Source organism: Lolium perenne, chromosome 2 (assembly GCF_019359855.2).
Source record: "Lolium perenne isolate Kyuss_39 chromosome 2, Kyuss_2.0, whole genome shotgun sequence".
Taxonomy (NCBI): Eukaryota; Viridiplantae; Streptophyta; class Magnoliopsida; order Poales; family Poaceae; genus Lolium; species Lolium perenne.
This window is the reverse complement of record NC_067245.2, coordinates 65,415,552-65,431,109: the sequence shown is the minus strand read 5'-3', so window position 1 is coordinate 65,431,109 and position 15,558 is coordinate 65,415,552. Positions and strand designations below refer to the sequence as shown.

The window sequence follows — 15,558 nt, the reverse complement described above, 5'->3', positions numbered from 1 at the left end:
GTGTTGTCCCGATATGGATGGCCTATAGTTGAGATACCCATCTCCTTTGTTCCTTTGTACATTCGGCATGAAGGCACCCCATTGCGATATTTGGTTGAAACATATGTGTTGAAAAGTCTTGTTAACCCAGAGGTGAGTAACAAGAGGTGTAATCCTTCAATCAATAAAATAGGGCAACATTTACTCATAAAAGGTCAAACACATGACACATAGATATCTTCATATAAGAGATGCATGGTACCCATCCTTATTATTATTGTTGCCATGAATTGCATATCTCAAAATCTTGTTTTATTCTCTCTACTTTTTTATTTTGTTGGATGTTTGGCACATATATTCCCTGGTTACTTTCTTGTGTTCAAGAGTCAAAAGAAATATTCAAGAAAAGAGAGTGCAAAGAGTTTTCCAACAATTCTATAGGATTCTCCTAAGCATGCTTTATGAGTCATACTACTTATCTTTCATGTTTCTTACCAAGCTATTTACTATAATACCATATTTTAAATTGATTTATGGGGATTTATCAATAATTCTCTTTATTTAGTTTATAACTCTGCAGATAAAAACACGAAAACAGAGGCTGCAGCAGCGAAGATTGGAGGGGGGAACTCTGTCGAGATCACCGCCAGAGGGATCTCCACTTTCTCCAATGTCTTCATCATCATCACCATGATAAGGGGGAGTAGTACACCTCTAGAATACGGATTTGTGGCAGTAGCTTGATCTATCTCTCTCATGTTCTTCATAGTTCCTAGTGCCATATGAGCTTCCCTACATGATTATGCATGGCCATATTACCTATGTGGTGGATCCTTATTCTATGATATTGTGCTATGAGATCTGATCCCGTGCAAGATGTATTGATAGATGCATATTATGTACCCCGTTCTTAAGTATTTGTTCTGATCAACATCTAGGCAAGAGCGTGTGTGGGGTGATGTGTGTATTAGATGGAGTAGCCTGGTTTTAGTGATTGGGTAGTGACAAAAAATTCATGATCTATTATGATTTTTCCTTTTCTTGCTACCTCACTAGGGATAAAGTGAATGCATGTGCTATGTTCGTCACGTGACAAAAGTGATGATCTTGTTTGTTCAAGGTAGCATATTTGATATTAAAACATCATGTCAAAGTACTTAGGGCTATGCTATGTTAATTCTTAATACAAGATTGCATGGAGATTTCCATTTCTTATGGAGTATAAGAGAGATGTGTTGCATCATTTCTATGTTAGGACGTGATGCCGATATGAATGTGTATCTTTCACATGTTATTATTTTGCATTATCATATCTCATTGTTGAATTGCTAGTCCACTACAAGTTAAAAGAGACAATAGTCAAGTGAACCCACGAACCCTGGTCCACTTTTTTATCATAAGAAACACATTTATCTTGCTTTTATCTTGTTTTCTATCTGCTGCACTATTTCAATCCGAAAATACAAAAATATTTACTTTTCTTATTTCCATCCAAAAAAACCCAAAAAGTTCAACCCTTTTATTGTTTTTAATTAGTTACTCTATTCTATCTAGTTTTACTTGCTTTATTATTACTTGTGTTTTATTTACTTACACGAAACCTTGTTCTTGACAACCATGTAACGACCCGAAAAAACCCTAATATTAGTTTTTCTCCGTTGCTTGTTTTTCCAAGTCGTTCTGAAGTAATCATCATCATGCATGCATCATATACATGTTTTAAACAAAATAAAATTATTTTTATAAACCCTAGCTTGCGCTTTTTCCCCTCATATGTTTATTTAAAAAACCGTTCTCCCTTATCTTTTTTTTGAAATGATAAAACCCAAAATATTATTATTTTGGATATATTTAAAAACTATTTAAATCTTGTTCAAGTATTTTAAAGTTGCAAAATTAAAATATTTTTGTTGATAAATAAAACCTAATTATTTTATTTCCTTCTCATATGGGTTTATTAATAAAACCTTCTCTTCTCTTTCTTTTAACAAAACCCTAACAAAAAAACTATTTTTATTTCGGTATCAAATATTTTGCCAATGCTTGCAATTGCTTTTCTGACTCTTTCCATCTTTGTATTCAAAATTTAAAATTTATTTGAGCTGGTTTCAAATCTTTTTGCAACAGTTTTTAAAAGAAAAGGAAAACCTAAACCTACCCAGCGTCCCCGGCGACCCGTCTCATCTCCGTCTCTCTTCCTCCTTCTGGCCCAGCCTTGTCGGCCCATCTTAACCCGTCCAACTCTTGCCCCCGCTAACGGAATCGCGCCGGGAGGCTTCCCCCGCGATGGAATCTTCCTTGCCATCATCTCCGGCCGCCGCCGTTTGTCATCAATTTTGGCGCCGTTCTTCTTCCTCCGGACGTTCTGAGCACACCATCAGGTTCTTGGTGAGCTCACACTTCTCCTGGACACCTTCCTTCGCTCTTTTCCTTCTGGTTTCTTCTCTTCGTCATGGTGACCGACTCTTCCGCTGCAGAACCTCGTCTCCGGTGGCTCTCCGGAGAACCCCTCGCGATGGCGCTGCCACTTCCTGGTCCACGCCGACGAGGCACGTTGAACGCGCCCAGCCCCGCTTCCTGGAACCCATAGAGTCTCCCATGTCCGCTATGCCAGCCGCAGGTGATCACCGCGGTGCACACACATGGTTGCCACATCGCCCGCCACGTGTTCGCCACGTCGTCCCCTCGATCCCACCTGTCAGCTTGTGGGGTATTTCCATCCCAGTGAGAAATCAACCCCAGATCCAGATCACGTAAGTTTTGCAGAAAGCCCCCTATCATATTTTAGTTCCTAACCCGCACCCCTGACGCGAAACTTTTTAAGCATAACCCCCTGCACCTTTTGCAAACAACCCCGGGGTCCTTCCTTGGTTACAGATCTTTTTTCGTGTCCTTTTCCCTTTTAAATATACCATTTTTCTATTTTAAACAATAAAACTATTCTGTTAATCTCTTTTAATTGGTAACTTGAAATAAGAAGTGTTACATATGAAAATTGATCAGAAAAATGCACTGAACATGAATGTACCATTCTTGTACCTGTTTGCATCTCACATCATAACAAATGTTTGTAGTTGTGCATGTTCACCCTAATTGAAACCTCAGAGTATTTCGGACACCGACTAGGGTTTCCCGGCTTCGCTTAATATTGAAGTAGCACACCCATGCCATGTTGTGCCATGCTAATCAACATTTAACATTGTCGGTGTAAATGTTGCTCCAACCCTAATTTGCTTGTCCGGGGTTCCGACTCCGCTTAATTTGAATTAATTGCAGCGCATCATATCCTCCATGCCATGCATATTATCTCTTCATCATGTCGGTTCTTTATCCGTAGTAGTAAGATTTGCACCCATTGTGTGTTCCATCATTTTCTTCTTCCCGGATAGGATCACGAAGCGGTGTTGTGAGATACGACAAGTTCTTCTGCAGCGTTTCATAGGTGAGCCCACCTCCTTCACCTACTTTACAGTTTCACTCTCGTTTCTCTCTTGCTATCCTTATGTTGTGTTTCTGTTCGAGTCATGTGTCCCATTCCACTGTTACCCATATGAGCCGTGTTACCTATCCGCTACATATCGTCGTTGTTTGTTGGTTAAGCCTTGCGAGTCGTAGCGCATGTTTTGGGATCTGCTATTATTGCTATATATGTTGGGTTTGTTGGGAGGTTATCACATGCTATATAAGTTGTTGGAGATAATCATGCTTTATTTTAATGTTAACAACTAAAATTGTATGCAGTGCCATATGTGAGCCCCTTTGCGAAAGCATCGGATCTTTGTCTCGCTAATGTCCCCTAGGACCCGAGTTCTTGTTATCCGTTCCAAAATTGAGCGCTCTACCCGTACGTGGGGGAGTGGGACCCCCATCACCCACTACCTTTCCTCGAGTCTATTTATTGGGAGGCACAACCTTGGTTTTATTTGCTCATATGCACAATATGCACGATTTACTTCCTGTTGCCTTCGAGTGTTTATATTATGTATTGTACATCATAACGCGAAACTATTAGCAAAACCATGTTGTTCACACTTAGCATAGTCGTTGTCGTAAACCTCTGGGTCCGTATCGGAGTACGGTTGAACTTCGTCACGGGTAGCTTAGTGGGGTGACTTCCCTTAAACTTGTTTGCAGCATTAGGAACGATCTTGTTGTGAGACTCTGCCTGTAGTAAGCGGGTTCGAGCATGCGTATGGTTACATTTAGGCAACCCCTGCAGGGTGTACATCTTATCGATAAGCCGTGTCCGCGGTTATGGACGACTTGGAGCACGAATGGCTTGATCATAGAACAACTTACACCTTTATGTTGTTGCTAATAATTTGATAATAACTTATGTAGTAATATAGCATTACTACAACCAATATCTAATAAAACCTGTCCACCGTTGAGTGCCTTTTATATTGCCTCTTTGCTTTGTTGAAGGGATATGTGTAATCGGTTGGGTTATGTTTGTGTAGTATTTAGTTGTTACCTTATGCGCTCTCTTATCTTCTCTGAGTAGACGGATGTTGTAGCGTGTCTCTATTGGTTATAGTTTTACTGCCGCTAACCCCACGATATAGCCGGGGAATAATAGCCTACCGGAGCATAGCCGTTCTAGTCTCGTTTGGTACGTGCCTTGGTACTTACACTCGCATTTCTTCTTCTTTGTCTTCTCCCCCTTTTGTCGGCAATCGACGGCCCGAATTTCACAGGTTCGAGATGACGACATTAGCAAGTTTACCCTTCTGGCTTGGCCTGGGCAGGTTATGGATGCCACTGGTTATCTTCAGGACTCTTAGTACATCTTGTATCTTGTCTGTACTCTGACGTATTTGATTTTCTATATGGTTTGGATCTTTGTGTTTTATATTTGTATTCTTGACTTCCTGGAGGCATTGTTGTAATATATGTTTCTTATGGGCTCTACTGTAAACCTGTTGTAATGTTACTGCTCGTGGTAATTTCTCTTGCGTCACCTGTGTACTTCATCGCGCACGTCGTGTAGGAGGGTGTCTCAGAATCGATATCGTGCGGATTTCTGCGGGATCACTGGAATCCTCATGGTACCAGTTCATGGGTGTCACAAACCACACGGTGAAGTTGGGGACACAAGGCTTTATTTTACTTTGCAGGATTGCTAGAAGAAGAGAGGGAGAGACAGCTCTTTGCTCATTTCCCTAATAGTTCGATATAAATCCTCGAGTTACCCTTGTGGGGAAAATACTCTGCTGACGCAACACTCTGCACTTGGAGTCCCAACGTCATCAATATCTTATGAGGGAGCTTGCTTAATATCTTATATGGAAACACTTTTGCAAGATCATCATAATATATCTATGTGACTCTAGCTATGTTTGTCATCGTTAACCAAAAAGGAGGAGATTGTAAGGGTATTTTACCCTTGACTGTTATTTTGGCTAATGATGACACCAGAGCTGATAACGCGTGAAGCACACGTCCGTTGGGAACCCCAAGAGGAAGGTGTGATGCGTACAACAGAAAGTTTTCCCTCAGTAAGAAACCAAGGTTATCGAACCAGTAGGAGATGAAGGCCACGTGAAGGTTGTTGGTGAAGGAGTGTAGTGCGGCGCAACAGCAGAGATTCCGGCGCCAACGTGGAACCTGCACAACACAATCAAAATACTTTGCCCCAACTTAATAGTGAGGTTGTCAATCTCACCGGCTTGCTGAAAACAAAGGATTAAACGTATGGTGTGGAGAATGATGTTTGCTTGTGAAGAACAACAGAAAATAGAGATTGCAGTTGATTGTATTTCAGATGTAAAAGAATGGACTGGGGTCCACATTTCACTAGTGGTGTCTCTCCCATAAGATAATTAGCATGTTGGGTGAACAAATTACAGTTGGGCAATTGACAAATAGAGAGGGCATAACAATGCACATACATATCATGATGACTACTATGAGATTTAATCAGGGCATTACGACAAAGTACATAGACCGCTATCCAGCATGCATCTATGCCTAAAAAGTCCACCTTCGGGTTAGCATCCGCACCCCTTCCAGTATTAAGTTGCAAACAACAGACAATTGCATTAAGTATGGTGCGTAATGTAATCAACACAAATATCCTTAGACAAAGCATTGATGTTTTATCCCTAGTGGCAACAGCACATCCACAACCTTAGAACTTTCTGTCACACGTCCTGCATTCAATGGAGGCATGAACCCACTATCGAGCATAAATACTCCCTCTTGGAGTCACAAGTATCAACTTGGCCAGAGCCTCTACTAGCAACGGAGAGCATGCAAGAACATAAACAACACATATATGATAGATTGATAATCAACTTGACATAGTATTCAATATTCATCGGATCCCAACAAACACAACATGTAGCATTACAAATAGATGATCTTGATCATGATAGGCAGCTCACAAGATCTAAACATGATAGCACAATGAGGAGAAGACGACCATCTAGCTACTGCTATGGACCCATAGTCCAGGGGTGAACTACTCACTCATCAATCCGGAGGCGATCATGGCGATGAAGAGTCGTCCGGGAGATGATTCCCCTCTCCGGCAGGGTGCCGGAGGCGATCTCCTGAATCCCCCGAGATGGGATTGGCGGCGGCGGCGTCTCTGGAACTTTTTCCATATCGTGGGTCTCGGTAATAGGGTTTTCGTGACAGAGAGTTTAAGTAGGCGGAAGGGCAGAGTCGGGGGACGCTAGAGGGGCCCACACCATAGGGCGGCGCGGGCCCCTCCTTGGCCGCGCCGCCTTGTGGTATCGCCACCTCGTGGCCCCACTCCGTATCTCCTTCGGTCTTCTGGAAACTCCGTGGAAAAATAAGACCCTGGGCGTTAATTTTGTCCAATTCCGAGAATATTTCCTGTGTAGGATTTCTGAAACAAAAAACAGCACAAAATAGGAACTGGTGCTTCGGCATCTCGTTAATAGGTTAGTGCCGGAAAATGCATATAAATGATGTAAAGTGTGTAATGTGAGTATTGTCATAAAACTAGCATGGAACATAAGAAATTATAGATACATTTGAGACGTATCAAGAGCTAATGTGTGGAGTAATGGTATCTATAATTGTATATGCAGGTTTTAGTCCGCAAGTTTGGTTGGAAGGTGGTGAGAGACCCCCCATTTGGCCCTCAAGAGAAGCGACAATGTTTTGGCTATATTCTATATTGTTTTATTCATGAGTCGATAGGAAACACAATACTATTAAGAGGGGTGGTCTCGATGAGCTCGTTGGGATGTTGTATAAGACATATACACACATCCTACCACCAAATTGACCCATCACATTTTTCGGGTGAGCTTAGTTTTTAGACAAATTCTCATTTGATAAGCTTCTAGCGATTTCGGCGTAGAAATCGTGGTGCCGGTTCCCCCCCTGAATTTTTTTGGATTCGCCGGATTGCTATGATATGTGCTGAAAGGCATATCATGTTTGTTTTTGTTCGGCCCAGGCTGTGGAACCAGCGTAGATTCCGGCGAGGAAACCTGACGGTGCCGATTTTACCTTTGGTTTGGCTCGCAGGAACTTTCCCAAATAGCTATATTTCTCCTTAGACTATAAAATTCCCCTTCTTCCAGGTTGAGAGGGCCATTGACATAGGCATCCCCAATGGGCCTGCCGAAAATGGTACTCGGGGTTTACTGAAGGCCCATAACTCGAAGAATAAGAAGATTCGGAAGCCCAAGTTATTATTAAGGAAAGCTAGAGTTGTATTAGGAAGTACTACTTGTAATCTTGCGGGACGGGTTGGAAACCCTCCCGGACTCTGTAACTTGTGTATTACGAATCCCTCGGCTCCGCCTCCTATATAAGGGGGAGTCGAGGGACAAAGAGAGGATCGAATCAATTGTCAACAGAACCCTAGTTTCTTAATCGTCGAGTACTTTTCGGCTGAAACCTTCGAGATCTACTTGCCCTCTACTTCCAACGAAACCCTAGTCTACAATACGTAGGCATTGATAAGTTAATACCTTGTCAGCCATGCCAACCATTCATATCTTATATTTGTGCTCTCTCTCTCTCTCACACACACACACACGCGCGCGCGATTGTTGAAACACCAAAAAGCTTGGATCTTCCTTTCTTCCCAATTAAATCCAAATCTCTTTGGTAGAAAGCAAGAAGAGATCCCGATCTATGATCCAACCAAGTCAAACTTCATTCCCTCTTGAGTTCATCGAGCACGCTTGTTCCTCTTGGGTTTGTGGGAAACCCTAGGTGGCTAGGGTCACTCGAAAGCATCCAAGTTGTGGATTTGCTCTAAGAAGAAGTTTGTGAGTCTTTGTAGATTACCTTAAAGTCTACCACTAGTGAGTGAGTTATTCCTTCGTGGTATAGGCTCCGCAGAAGAAGGTGAGCCTTTGTGGCGTTGGGATGTTCTTCGTGGGATCGCATACCTCTCCAACGTGACGTACGTACCTTCCTCCCAAGGAAGGGAACACAGGATTACATCTTCGTCTCCGCGTGTTTCGGTTATCTCTAACCAATATCTTTAGTTGTGTTGCTTAAATTTGTGATAGCATTCGTGCTTGAAGTACCTGTATCATGATATATCTTGCCTCATCTAGTTTGCATTAGGCACACTTAATATTCCGTGAAGCCTAAAATTGCAAGAGATATTAAAGGAAATTTGTACCCCCTAGGTTACCAATTCTATCTTTTCATCTTCACCCCACCCGGATCCCACATCTCCAAACCAGTGGGCACCCCGCCGCCGGCCAATCATTCCACCATGGACGCCCGACGAAGCCCAAGTTCGAGACGCTCTAGTCCTCTCAAAGCGAGCAGAGCAACCAATCTCACGCCGTCGCCGCCACGAGCTCGCCAAAGACTGCGAAGCCACCACGCCGCCGCCAGGCGACCACGCCGTTGCGCCCAACTCCAGCGCCACCGCGTCGCTACTACCGCACAAGGGGAGGGAAAGCCGTCCCAATGCCAGCACCGCTCAGGCTTTGCCCGTCGATGCCCTCCAGCGGTAGCGAGGAGGAGGGGAGGGAAACGGAGGGGCTAGGAGGCAGTGGCTAGGGTTTCCTCCCAAGTTGCTCGCGGGACGAGAGGAGAGGAATCCACCCCCGTCCTGGAAAACAAGGTTGGAGTGGAATTGCTCTAACTCTTCTACCCTCACCAGGTAGCACCGTCAAAGAAGCATGACAACGTTCGTTCGCTAGGAATCTACTGACCAGGACGTCTAACCTAAAAAGCCAGTAATACATATCTATCCCGTGGAATTCTAGCCCTTCTAAAGACGAGAACCCAAATCATTCCAGCCAGCCAGATCTCCACGACAGACCACGCATAGCTGGACGTCAAACAAGCAAGCTTTGCCAATTAGTGTCGGTTGACGGCGACGGCGCCACCTGCACCTGGACGCGCCGCTCGCCGGAGCGCACGTCGCTTTCGGTTGGTTAGTGGCGCCAACGAAAACCGTCGTTGCGCGTACAAATGTGCAGTGCCGATCTAGGCTCTATCGGCGCGTTGTTTACTCCATGATTGGTACGCGAGGGAGACTTGGAACCTACTCAAGCTTTTCGGCATTACTAGTGCCAACCCATCATCACATATGTCGTTGGACTGAAAACTAAATTATCGTGAGTGCAGTTGTGAACGAAAGCATCGACTCACCGTCGTCACCGACACACTAGGAGTGGACCAAAATGCTAAAATATAGGATCGTTACTAGTACTTACTAGTAATATAACAATTGTGTGCAGTCTGTACTCAGCTAATTACTTGATGCTAATCATTGATGACCCGGACCGACAATAGTTCAAATGACACGCTGATCAGAGCATAATAACCTATGTGACCTTTGCGAGGGGCTTATAAAAATTAATAGATTATTGTTAGCAAAATATGCTTATTTTTATACTTTTTCCCATCCATATTACTTTCTCCCATCCATTATACTTTCTCACATCTATTTTAGCATCAAGTAATATGGATCGGAGGGAGTACTAAGATAGATATATGCTTTTTTTTTATGGAAGATAGATATATGCTTAAGTAGGCATCATACTATAGACATGACTCAAGTCTCCATTATTAGTTGAAAAAATGGTTTGGTTTTTTAAGCACCCATCTAAGCATCATGTTATTGCTGAAGACTGCGCCACCGACATTTGGTTCTAGGCAGAATTTTGTTCAGTTAAGGGTCATCTTTGTTTGCTATTTCTTTCTTGTTGGGACTTGGGAAACTTCAGTGGTTTGTTTAGTTCCAAGTTTCGCAAATAAAAGCAACCAAAAATGACGCCAAATGAGCTAGTCCTGAGTAGTTCCATTTTTTAAGGATCAACTAAAAAAAATTGGCGATTGTTGATCTATAGACATGGAATTTGTTTGCTGCAGGTGGTTGAAGGTTTTAGGTGATTGTGAAGAAATCGAGAATACTCAGATGGTCTCAAGCACATATGAAGCCGTGGATGAATCTTGCCTCGAAAATGTATTTGTAAGTTTCGGAAACATTTGACATAAATCACGCATCGTCATGACACTTACTCGCGTAAATTTTCAAAAACAATACAACCATATTAGTTATATACTTGTATAATAAAATTTCAAACTTGGTATGAACATGTATACCTGCATACATCTCCTATATGCAATAATACTAGCCCCTCGCCCTTAAGAAATGTTACTATGTGAATCTAGATAACAGCTATGTTGTTGCATTTAATGTTTTCCCCAAATTTTGGTGTTGACTGGGAAGGGGCTAGTGATTTTGTAGCCGTTATGTAACTGATTATAGAGAGAGGCAGCCAACACTTTTATCTAAAAAGAAACCCAATGTTGTCTTAATTTCCAAATTTGGACACATAACAGCGTCCAACGTCCAACTTATAGGAGGATTGTTGAAGCAGCGGGTTGATGACTTAAATGTGCACGCATCGTGTATTTATTTGGTAGTAAAATGTGCAGGCATAATTTTCTGTAGAAGTTAACTTGTTTTGCTCATGAAGGTTTAGGGTTTACTAGTGGACTTCCCAAATTAGGTTAACCATTTGGCTGCATCTGTGTTAAAAACTCAACAGTGGCACGTCCTAGAAAGGTAACGTTCCCGTTTCTACTAGTATGTTACTCGATCCAGATGAGAGGCAAGCGCCAAACACATCGAACCAAAACAGATCTGGCCAGCACAGCACAGGACACAGCCAGGCCACACTCTCAACAGTAGACACAGGTTCAGCAGTCACCATCATAAAGGAGACAGATCTACGATTAAGCAAGTGTGGATGGAATAATACAATGATAAATAAAAAGGTATGAATGAAATCTCAATCTGGCAGTACAGGAGGGACAAAGAATCCGAGGCGAACGTGAGTGGGGAACTACACAGGAAAGCCGGCCGGCACCGCCCAGGCTGTTAGGAAAATGGACCGAGAAATACAGCGCAAAATGTGGTGGCACACAACTCGTCAGTACGGTGCAACGGCCGTATGATTGCGTCTCTGTCGTGGTGGCTCTCGACGGCGCCGGAGCGGCTCACCGGCGACCGGCGTCTAGGCCAGGAGGGCGGCGAGGCCCAGCGCCATTGCGCACACCGACATGATGCTCCCTGCCATTGTCTGGATGGCGCCCTGCAGTCAACAAGAACAGAACAGAGAAAGTTTAATCAGCAATCTGTAGTTATTAGCACTGAGTACTCATGAGCAAACTGAAAATGCGCTGTGGCTTGCAAGCACATGTGTGTGTTGCACACTCCCAGTCCCAGTACATAAAGTGATAATAATGTTTTATAGAACTAGGTCGTGTGGAAGAGAGGCTTGGAGAATGCACAATTGTTTACTGGCGCAGAGCAGGTTTGCAAATAATTTACTATACTAAGTAGCAGTAATTAATGAAGTGGTAGTATTTTTTTCTTGCATTAAGTGTTGTGTCCTTTGCAAAAGCCAGGATGCACATGCGTGCCTGGCGAACATGTCGGGACGGTGGAAATGCATCTAGTCGATTCTCAGTTCATCACTCATCACAGCCACTTGCTGGTCACATGGTGATGCGGTGGAGCACTAATAAAGCTGTAATTAACTAGCTGCTACGATCGCTAATCACTGTAAATAAGAGCAGCGCTGTTTGTTTTACTCTCCTACTCGCTGTTGCACTACAATAGCAGTTCGACGTCGGTTTGTGCGAACTGCGGAGAGCAGTTGGTAGCAAGTTTCAGCGCGCATTGTCGGTTCAGAGTTGAGATGACGGCAGGATATGGGGTCGGTGGAAGTAAGGACTGATACGTACCGCGGTGTCGTCGGCGACGGAACCGTCTCCAGCGGGGCCGGGCGCATCAGCGTCGTCGGCGGCGGCGGGGGCCTTGGCCTTCTTGGACTTGACGGGGGCCTCGGCGACGGGTGCGGGGGCGGGGGCCTTGCTCTTCTTCTTCTTGGAGGACTTCTTCTTCTTCTTGGCCGGAGCAGGGGCGGGCGCGTCGGGCTTGGTGGGGAGGGTGGCGGGCGAGAGCGCGACGGGAGGGGAGGCGACGGGCGCCTCGACGGGCGGGAGGAGGGCCTTGGGGGCAGGGGCCGGGGGCGAGGCGGCGGCCTTCGTGGGGGGCGCCGCGGGGGGGGCCTTGACGGGGGCCGGGGTGGCGGTGGTGGGCGGGGCGGCGGCGGGGGCGGGGGTGGCGGGCGTGGTGGGTGGTGCTGCGGCCGGGGCGGTGGCGGCGGCGGGGGTGGTGGTGGGTGCGGCGGCGGGCGCGGGGGTGGTCTTCTTGGCGGGGGTGGGGGTGGGGGTGGTGGTGGGCGCGGCGGCCGGGGCGGTGGATTTCTGGGCGACGGCGGAGTGCGCCGCGAGGAGGCAGAGCAGCGCGAGGCAGAGGGCGCCGGCGCGCGCCATTGCTGCTGGGGGTGTGGGCGCTCGTGCGGGTGGCGTATGCTCCGCTCCGCTCCGCTCTGCTCTGTCTCTGTGTCTGTGTCTGTGGCTGATGATGGGAGCGGCACAGGCGGCGAGGGTGACGATAAATAGCGAGGGAGAAGCGGCGGTGGCCACAACTGGCAGTGGGCCAGGGAGGCCATGTGGGGGGGTTGGTGACGCCGGTTGTTCGGACGCGTACGCCTTCACGTGGCTCGGCTCGCGCTGCGTTGTTTCTGTGCAGGACAGCAAGCAGTGTCGGGAGAGACGAGAAAGAGCCGTTGGGGCGGGCCGGCCCAGAATCCGGAGAGAGAAGCGGCGAATAGGGGCCCGCCTTGGATGCTGTGCTCCGGGCCGGTAGCCGTTGGACTTCGGTAAGAAGAAAGTTTTTACAGTTTTACTTTTTTTTTTTTTGAGGACATTTTACAGTTTTACAGTTTTACTGGATGGACTGGATTTAGATTCGATTGCTAGGCTCACAGTGGAAAATGACGGTGGCCCAAGCCTATATCGCGGGCTGGGCGTACATGGCAAACACACCAGATCTGGCCCAACTTTATAACCTCGCATAGTTACCAGGCCCAGTTTTCTTCACGTCTCATGTTTCGGCCTCATTGTGACTTTGGTTCTTCTTATGTCTCACAGGCCAGACCGGGGCCCAATCCTATACACCGACTTGGTGGTCGGTGACTACGAGACACCGGACACCTGGGTCGAGCATTGGGCCTGGCCCATTTTTTTCTTTTTTTTCGTTTTCTGTTTCTGTTCTTCTGTTTCTTTTTTCACTTTGAACGATTGAAAAATGTTCAAAGTTTAAAATTTTTCGTATTCAAAAAATGTTCATAATTGGAAATGTTCAAATTTAAAATATGTTCAATCTAAAAATTCGTTCAAATCTTGAAAAATTCAAAAGTTTGCAAAAGTGTTCAATCTAAAAAAATTGTTCAAATCTTGAATTTTTTTTTGTAATTTTTTTTAAAATATATTCTAAAAACTTTCGAATTAAAAAAACGGATTTAAAAACATTTTGTGTTTTTGAAAATAAAAATATGTAAACACATAAGAAAAAATAAACAGAATAAGAAAAACAAAAAACAACTTACCTGATGGGCCACGGCCAACTACACAACCGCTGGGTCGGGGGTGTGCGGCACCGACCAGATCGGTATATAGGACTGCTCTATGCCTCGGCGTCCCTTGATTTTAGCATGTCTATACAAATGCATTACTTCTATTCATAGCCCTTTCTTTTAGTCCCGATGGGCTTTTTCGTTGCCGTTTTGCGGTTTCAATAGTTCGGAAAGGAGCTCGGAGCATTGTAGGAACCCCAAAATCTTTCATCCTTGAACAAAGGCTTGTATGCCGTTTTAAGCATACATATAGTGATATAGTACAGCTCCCCACGATGGCTCTCATTCGCAGTGGCCCTATAGAAAGTACATTGTTAGAATGAATCTGAATTATTTTATTCGTACAACTTTTTTTATGTCGTGTCTATGAGTTTCAATGTCGGCGTGTTCGAAAAAGTAATAAGTACATTGTTTTTAAATGTTTCTATATGCGATAAATAATTATTAGTGTATTTAAAAATATATGTTCATGGTACAAATATGGGGCACCAATTCTCCGATTTTGCCTCCCCAACTTTTTTCCTCACTTGGAGTCACATGCTCACATGGCCCACTGGATCCAGGACTAGTTTGCAAATGACATAGACTCTGGCTCGGGCAAGTTAGAGAATATTGTTCGATAAACATGAAACATTCGGATGTTTCTAAATAGAAGTTCATGTTTGATAATATTTTTTCATAAATTTCACATAAAGCATATTTTAGATAAAAATTCATGTATCATAAAATTTATATTGGTACATATTAATAACATGTTCATACACATAAAAATAAATATATCTACGTATTTCCTAAATATACATTAAAATATATAATGATAATAAAGAATGGTATATGAATGGGAAAAATAAGATAAAATAAGATTAAAATAATAGGAAAATACGGAAAATACAAATAAACAACAAAATATAAAAAGGAATCAAAGAAAATAAAACAAAAAATGGAAAACAAAAACTGTCTTAATAAGGTAGGCCCATACCATTGGGCACGGTACATGGAGAACATGATACACCATGTTAACACCACTTCAAAAGAGGTGATGTTTTGTAGTTTTTTTTGTTTGTTTCTTATATGTTAGGTTTTATGTGTTGCAACAACATTTGTACATAGAGGATGGCGTCTCATGGAATAAGTGTTCCACGCATCTATCCATGTCCCAATGATTGACTTTGTATTTTAGTAAAGGTTTTTGACCCATCAAATTGGTGTAATGTACTTCATGCTAAATTTGTTGTTGTGGCGATGGTGATGGTGTCCACTATGTTTGTTCGTGGTCGCTCCCTTTCATTTATCAAGCTCCCAACCTGTTTCCAACATAACAAAGACAAATTGGAGTTATGTCACTATCCACAAAACTACTATCAATATTATGGGAGCGGCTATTGAGGTAGGGGCTAATGTGTTTAATCAAATCCTTTTGAGCTTTCCCCAACTTGTGTATGTTTAGTATTTTATAGTTTATTCACCGGTGCCATGGAGGAATGTGGAGATCTAAGAAGTAAGTTAGACATGATGGCTTCAAAGGATCTTGATATAACTCCTAGTTTTATTTTTTTCAAGGTATCCATCTTGGATACTTTGTTTGTACCTTCAACAAAGTTACTTGGTTTGCTGGAAAACCCATGAA

The 15,558-nt window shown here is 43.9% G+C and overlaps 1 protein-coding gene across 1 annotated transcript; it reads right to left on the bottom strand.

Moving 5' to 3' along the window:
* Window positions 1-11,158: 11,158 nt before the first annotated feature.
* Window positions 11,159-12,892, bottom strand: LOC127332820 (uncharacterized). The gene is made up of 2 exons (XM_071826042.1): window positions 12,193-12,892; window positions 11,159-11,537 (listed from the first exon to the last, which is right to left on the bottom strand). The coding sequence occupies exons 1-2, from the start codon at window positions 12,784-12,786 to the stop codon at window positions 11,460-11,462; spliced, it is 672 nt and encodes a 223-aa protein (XP_071682143.1). The 5' UTR covers window positions 12,787-12,892; the 3' UTR covers window positions 11,159-11,459.
* Between the last annotated feature and the right edge of the window lie 2,666 nt (window positions 12,893-15,558).

Coding starts and splice junctions, on each gene's coding strand:
- LOC127332820 (XM_071826042.1), bottom strand. CDS start 12,786: ATGGCGCGCGCCGGCGCCCTCTGCCTCGCGCTGCTCTGCCTCCTCGCG. Junction 11,538..12,192: donor CCGTCGCCGACGACACCGCG/GTACGTATCAGT, acceptor TGTTGACTGCAG/GGCGCCATCCAGACAATGGC.